Genomic DNA, 9,762 nt, shown 5'->3' with positions numbered 1-9,762 from the left:
TAATTTTTTGGATTTTTTCTGTGAAGAATTTGGCAAAGTCATTGCAGGCCATGGTTGAATGAAGTTCAGCTGCCACTGACACAGGAGGGTTTGTTAGCCTGTCAACTGTAGAAAATAAGACCCGAGCATTATGGCTGTTTTTAGTGATGATGTCAGAGAAGTAGGACCTCCTTGCACTCCTCAGTTGTAAATTATAATTGTGAAGTTTCTCTTTATAAATGTCATAATGAACCTGGAGGTTTGTTTTTCTCCATCTGCGCTCAGCTTTCCTACACTCTCTTTTTTCATTTTTCACCAGTGTGGAGTTTCTCCATGGAGACTTTTTCCTTCCAGAGATAACCTTCACCTTAATGGGAGCAATAGTGTCCATTACATTTAACATGTTAGCATTGAAGCTATTGACGAGCTCATTGACTGACCCTCTGGACAGGTCAGGTGTTAATGGGAAGACCTGGTTAAAAATTGCACTACTGTGTTCAGTTATACATCGTTTTGTGATCACTGTTGTTGATATATTTGTGTGGGCTGAGATTTTACTTTCAAAGAAAACACAGTAATGATCAGACAGGCCCACATCAGACACAGTAACCTTTGAAATGCTCAGGCCTTTGGAGATCAGTAGGTCAAGAGTGTGTCCTCTATTATGTGTGGCCTCTGTTACATGCTGAGTCAGCCCAAAGTTGCCCAGAATGTTACTCAGGTCTTTAGTCCCTTTGTCCTGAGGGTTGTCCACATGAATGTTAAAATCCCCAACAATAATTACACCGTCGAAATCAACACAGATCACAGACAGCAGTTCACTGAGGTCATTAAAAAAATCTGTGCAGTATTTGGGAGGCCTGTAAACATTAAGAAACACAACTTTGGATGGGGCCTTCAGCTGTAAAGCCACATATTCAAAAGACTGAAAACTTCCAGGAGATAGCTGCTTACATTGAAATGATTCATTAAATAAGACAGCAACCCCCCCCCTCCTCTCCTGCTCACCCTGGCCTCACTGATAAAACTGTAGTTAGGAGGGGTCGTCTCGATGAGAACAGCTCCACTGTTACTTTGGTCCAACCAAGTTTCAGTTAAAAACATAAAATCAAGGCTGTGCTCAGTGATTAAATCATTACAGTTTTTCTCAAATGTTAAAACACAAAAGCCAATTCTGTAACCCAAATGACCAGTAGTCTAAACACATTTACAAAATGTAGCCACCATATTCCAGTACCATAAACACATGTCACATGAAGACACAATTCACAAAACACAACCCTCTGTACTCATAAATCTAAACACATTTTCCCTTGCTAAAACACATGTGGCAAAACAACTCTGCTCATATTCTCAAATGAAAGCCCATGTGATGCAAAATGCTTGCCACAGTCACCAATCTGTGAACACAGGGAACACACCTGGCGTCAGTCACTACACACAACAACTCAAAATTGAAAACACGTGTTGCTAATGATGTGACCCCACCTATAAAAGCATAGTCTGGTGAAGATGCCAAACAATCACAATGGATGAAGGCATTCGAGCGTGCGGAAGGAGAAGAGCTGCAGGCCAAAGAGGAAGAGGGGTTGAGATCAGAGGAGGAAGAGGTGAAGGCCTAAGAAGAAGAGGAGTTCGGAGTAGAGGAGGAAGAGAAGGAGGCCAACAAGTGAGGGGAGAAGGTCCAGGTGGGAGAAGAAGACAACCTCGCACCATCATAACAGATGATATGCGAGCAACAGTAATTGATCATGTCATTGTCCATGGCATGACAATGGCTGAAGCGGGACGAAGAGTACATCCAAACCTGAGTAGGTTCACCGTGGCCACCATTATCAAGGCATTTAGACAACACAACAGGTATAGTACGCTATTGCTTTCTTTGTCACACTACAGTTCTACAGGCCTGTGACAGTGGTCTGTTACTTTACATGTAGTTTTACATATAAATCGGTCAATTGACAACACATGTTTCCTTCTTTAGAACTGAAAGAATGCCACATAGAGGTGGGAGGGTTGCCATATTCACAGCGGCACAAGAAACCCTCATTGCAGATATGGTCCATGAGAACAACTGCATTAGACTCCGAGAGATCAGAGACAAAGTCATTGCAGATAATGTCAACTTTGAGAACATTGATGCTGTCAGCGTGTCCACAATAGACCGTGTTCTCTGGCGCCAACAGATGAGGATGAAACAGGTCTACAGGGTTCCCTTTGAGCGCAACTCTGCGCGACACATAGAACAACGTTACGAGTACGTGCAAGTACGTATACATCCATGTCCACAGTACAGTTAGTGGACATACTGTGTTGCTTAGTGGCCTACAGTACTTCTGGACAATACTGTGCTACCTGATTGACCGTTCTAAACACCTGTACGCATTTCCATGTTCACAGAGGATAATGCAGTTGGACGCGATGGCCAGACCCCATGAGTACCTCTTCCTGGATGAGGCTGGCTTCAACCTCCAGGAACGAAGGCGAAGAGGCCGTAACATCATTGGCCAAAGAGCCATCACTGAGGTTCCTGGCCAACGGGGGGGGTTACAGTTTTTCTCAAATGTTAAAACACAAAAGCCAATCCTGTAACCCAAATGACCAGTAGTCTAAACACATTTACTAAATGTAGCCACCATATTCCAGTACCATAAACACATGTCACATGAAGACACAATTCACAAAACACAACCCTCTGTACTCATAAATCTAAACACATTTTTCCTTGCTAAAACACATGTTGCAAAACAACTCTGCTCATATTCTCAAATGAAAGCCCATGTGATGCAAAATGCTTGCCACAGTCACCAATCTTTGAACACAGGGAACACACCTGGCGTCAGTCACTACACACAACGACTCAAAACCGAAGACACCTGTTGCTAATGATGTGACCCCACCTATAAAAGCATAGTTTGGTGAAGATGCCAAACAATCGCAATGGATGAAGGCATACGAGCGTGCGGAAGGAGAAGAGCTGCAGGCCAAAGAGGAAGAGGGGTTGAGATCAGAGGAGGAAGAGGTGAAGGCCTAAGAAGAAGAGGAGTTCGGAGTAGAGGAGGAAGAGAAGGAGGCCAACAAGTGAGGGGAGAAGGTCCAGGTGGGAGAAGAAGACAACCTCGCACCATCATAACAGATGATATGCGAGCAACAGTAATTGATCATGTCATTGTCCATGGCATGACAATGGCTGAAGCGGGACGAAGAGTACATCCAAACCTGAGTAGGTTCACCGTGGCCACCATTATCAAGGCATTTAGACAACACAACAGGTATAGTACGCTATTGCTTTCTTTGTCACACTACAGTTCTACAGGCCTGTGACAGTGGTCTGTTACTTTACATGTAGTTTTACATATAAATCGGTCAATTGACAACACATGTTTCCTTCTTTAGAACTGAAAGAATGCCACATAGAGGTGGGAGGGTTGCCATATTCACAGCGGCACAAGAAACCCTCATTGCAGATATGGTCCATGAGAACAACTGCATTAGACTCCGAGAGATCAGAGACAAAGTCATTGCAGATAATGTCAACTTTGAGAACATTGATGCTGTCAGCGTGTCCACAATAGACCGTGTTCTCTGGCGCCAACAGATGAGGATGAAACAGGTCTACAGGGTTCCCTTTGAGCGCAACTCTGCGCGACACATAGAACAACGTTACGAGTACGTGCAAGTACGTATACATCCATGTCCACAGTACAGTTAGTGGACATACTGTGTTGCTTAGTGGCCTACAGTACTTCTGGACAATACTGTGCTACCTGATTGACCGTTCTAAACACCTGTACGCATTTCCATGTTCACAGAGGATAATGCAGTTGGACGCGATGGCCAGACCCCATGAGTACCTCTTCCTGGATGAGGCTGGCTTCAACCTCCAGGAACGAAGGCGAAGAGGCCGTAACATCATTGGCCAAAGAGCCATCACTGAGGTTCCTGGCCAACGGGGGGGGTTACAGTTTTTCTCAAATGTTAAAACACAAAAGCCAATCCTGTAACCCAAATGACCAGTAGTCTAAACACATTTACTAAATGTAGCCACCATATTCCAGTACCATAAACACATGTCACATGAAGACACAATTCACAAAACACAACCCTCTGTACTCATAAATCTAAACACATTTTTCCTTGCTAAAACACATGTTGCAAAACAACTCTGCTCATATTCTCAAATGAAAGCCCATGTGATGCAAAATGCTTGCCACAGTCACCAATCTTTGAACACAGGGAACACACCTGGCGTCAGTCACTACACACAACGACTCAAAACCGAAGACACCTGTTGCTAATGATGTGACCCCACCTATAAAAGCATAGTTTGGTGAAGATGCCAAACAATCGCAATGGATGAAGGCATACGAGCGTGCGGAAGGAGAAGAGCTGCAGGCCAAAGAGGAAGAGGGGTTGAGATCAGAGGAGGAAGAGGTGAAGGCCTAAGAAGAAGAGGAGTTCGGAGTAGAGGAGGAAGAGAAGGAGGCCAACAAGTGAGGGGAGAAGGTCCAGGTGGGAGAAGAAGACAACCTCGCACCATCATAACAGATGATATGCGAGCAACAGTAATTGATCATGTCATTGTCCATGGCATGACAATGGCTGAAGCGGGACGAAGAGTACATCCAAACCTGAGTAGGTTCACCGTGGCCACCATTATCAAGGCATTTAGACAACACAACAGGTATAGTACGCTATTGCTTTCTTTGTCACACTACAGTTCTACAGGCCTGTGACAGTGGTCTGTTACCTTACATGTAGTTTTACATATAAATCGGTCAATTGACAACACATGTGTCTTTCTTTAGAGCTGAAAGAATGCCACATGGAGATGGAAGGTGTATGACAGACAGCCATACACAAGAGAGAACCTCGTACGGGCAATGGAGCTGGCCTGTGCTGACATCCCAGTGGAGGCCTTCCAGGGATGGATTCGCCATTCCAGGGCGCCTTTCCCGCCCTGGAATGCCTAGCAACGGACAATATAGCCTGTGATGTGGATGAGGTGATGTGGCCCAATGCAGCTCGGCGACATGATGCCGCACAGTGACTGTGTGTAATACTGTAAAAAGACCGTGTAGACAATAAAAAAGACTTCACACCCTGATCATGTTTCCGAGAGTACTGTTGTGTGCGATAGATTCTGTTTTTGCATTGAGTTGTGTTACAGTAGTGTACGTACATGCAGGATGTTTTTATAGATTTATAGTCTTCATGTGAAACTCACAAATCTAAATTCCTAATCCTCTGCAGGGTTCTATGACGATCCGTTACTGTACAGTTTATAAAAATATGCATTGGCAGTTATGAACCAAAGAACCTTCTCACAGATTGTGCATTGTGTTTTCAATTGTTTTGCTGTAGTGTGTAATGCTGTGTATAGTGTTTACAGTTTTGACAGCTTCGAGCTGCTCTCTTGGTGTGGGAGTTTGAGTTTTGCAGTAGGAAGGTGTGGTTGTGTTTATGTAGCTTTAGAGAAGGGTGTTGTGTTTAGACATTGGGAAACATGGTGGAAACGTTTGTGAAATGTGTTTTAGCATTTGAGAAAAACTGTAAGCTGTGGAGTGCTGGAGTGGTTCACTTGAACCCCCAGAAGACACTCGAAGAGGCTACACAAACTGCCCAGTGATCCCCATGGAAACTGCAAGAGGCTCTTCAGGGAGTCCAGAGCAAACTGAGTCCTCCAACTCAGCCTCTGGATCCAACCTGGCCTGGGTCTCAGTCCCACAGAGGCTTAGATGAGCTTCATGGCTAGCATCTCCGGTGCAGACAGTCTTTAGGGGCCTTAAAGCAGTTGACAGAGGTGCCAGTTCAGCCAAATGATAACATTGTATGAGATCATGGTTTCAAGGGACTGACCTCCCAGCCCATTGTTCCTTCATTGGTCCTAGTTTCATTCATTATGCAAATGTACTGTTTATAAGGTTGGGGAAACCTGCAGTCAGTTGAGACTGAAGAAGTCACTTGGATGAGTGATGAAATGTTTTTCCAACTGAAAACACTACATCCGGATGGACAGAATCAAGTTTTGGGGATTTACTTACCTGAATTTTTGAGAATGCATTAAGATATACACTACGTAAGGTAAAATCATGCTAAAAACGTTCTCAGTATAAGCACTTAGTATTCAGGTCTCAAAAACACTGAGACTGAACTCAAGACAAGTAACCTTAACACTTGTGAGTGGAGGAATGAAACAGACAAAACTCACAAAACACAAGAAACAGCTAGACAATGAGGGAAGTAAAACATAATCACTAATAGCAAGGAACCAATTGACCTAACATAACCCACTCAGAGAACCTAAACATAGAATATTCTTTTAACCCAGAAACACAGTCCAAAGGAGACTGAACAGTAACGTAAACACAACAACTATAACTCATACAAAACCAAGGAATGTCAATCTTCAAAAAAAAAAGAAGAAAAAAAATAAATAAAAATGGACACTGGGTCACTGGACCCAAGACCATGGCATTTTTAGTCAGAAGAACAACCCAGTTATGGTCTATTTGCCCTCTGAATTTAAAAATTGCCTTTTAATCTTTAGGAGTTGAGTTCCTTGCAGGCTGGAAGGTGCTCCACCTAGAGACTCTGTTGTCCTCCTGTGTAGCTGTCACATTGAAATGTAATTATTATGTGATTGCAATGTTGAAAAATTTGGTGTTTAATCTGGATTCATGTTGTGTTGTCGCCACCTACTGGTGGGCCTGAGTGTGGCGCTTTGTGGTGCGCATGCTTTGGGGTGAGGCTCAATTAAGAGCACGTGTCACCAGAGACTGAGGCTCGAGCCACAAAGAGAATGCTGGCCTGTGTAAAGGGTGGAAATATAGAAAATATGGACTACAATTGCTCATGAATGTTCAGTAGAAAGGCGCACACGGTATGTTGGTGCATTTACTTTGTGTGTATGTTTTATTTGAGTTGTAATTTTTGTTCTGCTGATGTAATATCCGTGTTTTTCATTGATCATTTCACCATAGTTTTTCACGGTGTTTGCTGGTGAAAAGAAGATTAAAATACTGGCTGAACATCAGTTGGAGCATGGCCCTTTATTCTACTTCGAACATGAAAAACCTTCAGGAGCAGTTACAGTGAAAAACGTGGCCTGTTATAGAGCGAGCAGCCAGAGCCCTGCACGCCATTCTTCCAAGACGGCAGCCCATGTGGAAGAGTAGACTGTGAGATCTGCATAAAGAGATCTAAGAAAAAGCCAAAGGTAAAATTGTATGGTGTAGATATTGTACATCTGTTCATTTATTGAAAGTTTATTACTGTGCTGTTTGATATTTAAGGTAGTGTACTCTGGGTAAGTTTCCTTTTATTGTTCTAAGTTGTTGGTTCAAACATTGTAATGGAACAGAGTACACAAGAAACTCATATCCTTGAGCAAATACTTATAGCCTTAGAAGATGAAAAGGCACAGTTAGAAAAGAAATTAGAAACTGAACTTGAAGATGCAGAAAGAGAAGAAGTTGAAGCACGCATAGGAGAAATTCATAGAGACCTTGAAATACACAAAGTAGGGCTGCCTCAGCCATCATCTAAACCTGACGCAGAGGTAAGACGGACAGACCGTCAAAGGCAACTAACAGAAAAAATGCGCGAGTTTAAACAGACAGAGATAACAAGCAAAGAAAGAAAGTTTATGTCAACATATTTAAACTTTAAGGCAGAAATTCAGCTCACTAGGTCCAAACTTAAAGAAGAATGTTCTAAAGCAGAATTAGCTGAAATGATCAAGTCAGTAGAAAAATGCGAGTTAGACCTACAGCAAGATTATGTGGCTTTACGTGCACTGACTACACCATCTCAAGATATGAGAAGAAAGATGGATAGCTGTACTTCAGTTTCTGCTGAGATGATGATACTTCTGAAAAGGCGTTACGCAGATGTTGACAAAGAGTTTGATGCAGGAGCTGTAAAAGAATCACTCCTTCAGTTACTCCAAAGAGAAGGTGCAGAATCAATTTATGGCTCAACTGTGTCTAGAGCTGGAAGAAATAGCCAGCACAGCCATAGTCAGCAAGGAAGTCATGTATCTGCAAGGAAAGCAGAGGCAGCAGCACGACTGGCATCGAAGCAAGCTGAAATAAACAGAGAAATGGAAATATCTGCCCGGAGAAAGGAGATATTAGCTCAACAAGAGCAATTGAAAATGTTGGAAAATCAAAGAGATCTTGAGGTCATTCAGGCAGAATACAATGTATATGCTGAAGAGGAATCAAAAATGAATGCTGAAATAAGAAATTGTGAAGTAAGGAGTACTTTGTCTTTCAGTCAGCTTCCTAAACCACTTAGCAGTCCCCCATGCACCCAAGTTCCTCAGAGCACTGCACCTCCTCACTCTGAAGGTAAATTCATCCTGACCTCACAAAGTGTTCACGCCCCTCAATATGATACTCAAGTGGTGCCAAAAGAAAGTGAGCTCTCTCTGGTGCAGGCATTAAAAGAGTCCTTAGTAATGTCTAGACTCCCAGTGCCAGAGCCGTTTACATTTACAGGAGACCCACTTAAATTTGTTGAGTGGAGCACTTGCTTTAAGGCGCTTATCGAGACTAGCTGCACAGATTCAGCCCATAAGCTGTTCTACTTGAAGAAGTACATTGGTGGAGAAGCTCTCTGTGTTTTAGAAGGGACATTTTATCGAAGTGACGAGGAAGCTTACAAACAAGCTTGGGATGCTCTGAACAAACGCTATGGACACCCATTTGTAGTTCAAAGAGCCTTTAGGGGAAAACTAAGCAGTTGGCCAAAGATTGGTCCAAAGGAGTCACTTAAATTGAGAGAGTTTAGTGATTTCCTCATTTCTTGTAAGAATGCTATGCCTCACGTCCAAGGCCTCAAGGTTTTAGATGATTGTGAAGAAAATCAAAAAATATTGCTGAAACTTCCTGACTGGGCCACAACCCGCTGGAATCGTTATGTCACAAAATTACTGGATGAAGAAAAGGCATATCCAGGGTTTGCAGAATTTGCAGACTTTGTGGCTGAAGAGGCGCGTATAGCATGTAATCCTGTTTCTTCTCTGTTTGCCTTAAAAAACACATTTGAAAAACCTGAGAAAGAACAAAAACGTCTGAAGGCCAGTGTCCTGGTGACATCAGCAAATGGGTCTAAAGATGTGAAGAACACAACTCCAGTTCAGAGCCACAGAAAATCAAAACCCAACCCTTCCTCAACTCAGAACAAACGGCAACTTGAATGTATCTGCTGCAAGCAAAACCATTTTATCTATAAATGTGCAAAGTTTACAGCAATGCCGCTTGAAGAAAAGAAACAGTTTATTAGGGACAACAATATGTGCTTTGCTTGTCTGCGAGTCGGCCACATTTCCAAAAACTGTCGACAGAGAGCAACATGTAATGTCTGCAGACGAAGCCACCCTTCTCCTCTCCATGAAGATCCTCCACAGGGAGATGAACCTGAACCACCATCAGAAGAGGAGAATGCAGTCACCGTATCGTGCAGTGTGAGAGTGGGCAACAATGATTGCACTTCAATGATTGTTCCAGTGTGGCTTTCTTCATCAGCGAAGAATCAAGAGACATTGGTTTATGCTCTGCTAGACACCCAAAGCAGCAACACATTTATTGACCAAGATATTTGTGAAAAGATACAGGCAAGCAGGGAACCAGTGAAGCTAAAGCTGACAACAATGACTGACAGGTGTTCGATTGTACCTAGTCAAAGAGTGGATGGACTGAGGGTAAGAGGGTACAACTCAGAAAAGTACATTGACTTGCCACCAACTTACACTCAAGAGTACATTCCATTGGAGAA

The 9,762-nt window shown here is 43.0% G+C and overlaps 2 protein-coding genes across 2 annotated transcripts; both read left to right on the top strand.

The window, feature by feature from the left end:
* Positions 1–1,507: 1,507 nt before the first annotated feature.
* On the top strand, positions 1,508–2,571 carry LOC146706854 (uncharacterized). The gene is made up of 3 exons (XM_085460707.1): positions 1,508–1,839; positions 1,964–2,246; positions 2,380–2,571. The coding sequence occupies exons 1-3, from the start codon at positions 1,508–1,510 to the stop codon at positions 2,569–2,571; spliced, it is 807 nt and encodes a 268-aa protein (XP_085316833.1).
* A 348-nt stretch (positions 2,572–2,919) lies between these two features.
* LOC146706853 (uncharacterized) lies at positions 2,920–3,983 on the top strand. Its single transcript, XM_085460706.1, has 3 exons — positions 2,920–3,251; positions 3,376–3,658; positions 3,792–3,983. Exons 1-3 carry the CDS (start codon positions 2,920–2,922, stop codon positions 3,981–3,983), a joined length of 807 nt encoding a protein of 268 aa, XP_085316832.1.
* Positions 3,984–9,762: the final 5,779 nt, after the last annotated feature.

This window comes from Copadichromis virginalis, linkage group LG6 (assembly GCF_057382275.1).
Source record: "Copadichromis virginalis isolate Kocher_CV1m ecotype Utaka linkage group LG6, C_Virginalis_male_GT1.1, whole genome shotgun sequence".
NCBI classification, from domain to species: Eukaryota; Metazoa; Chordata; class Actinopteri; order Cichliformes; family Cichlidae; genus Copadichromis; species Copadichromis virginalis.
The sequence above is the reverse complement of the archived record's forward strand: the minus strand, read 5'-3'. Positions and strand labels throughout refer to the sequence as shown.

Bases quoted from the DNA above. Each gene is read 5' to 3' on its own strand.
- LOC146706854 (XM_085460707.1), top strand. From the start codon at position 1,508: ATGGATGAAGGCATTCGAGCGTGCGGAAGGAGAAGAGCTGCAGGCCAA. The intron at 1,840-1,963 runs GTATAGTACGCT...TTCCTTCTTTAG, and splicing joins GCATTTAGACAACACAACAG to AACTGAAAGAATGCCACATA. The intron at 2,247-2,379 runs GTACGTATACAT...CCATGTTCACAG, and splicing joins AACGTTACGAGTACGTGCAA to AGGATAATGCAGTTGGACGC.
- LOC146706853 (XM_085460706.1), top strand. From the start codon at position 2,920: ATGGATGAAGGCATACGAGCGTGCGGAAGGAGAAGAGCTGCAGGCCAA. The intron at 3,252-3,375 runs GTATAGTACGCT...TTCCTTCTTTAG, and splicing joins GCATTTAGACAACACAACAG to AACTGAAAGAATGCCACATA. The intron at 3,659-3,791 runs GTACGTATACAT...CCATGTTCACAG, and splicing joins AACGTTACGAGTACGTGCAA to AGGATAATGCAGTTGGACGC.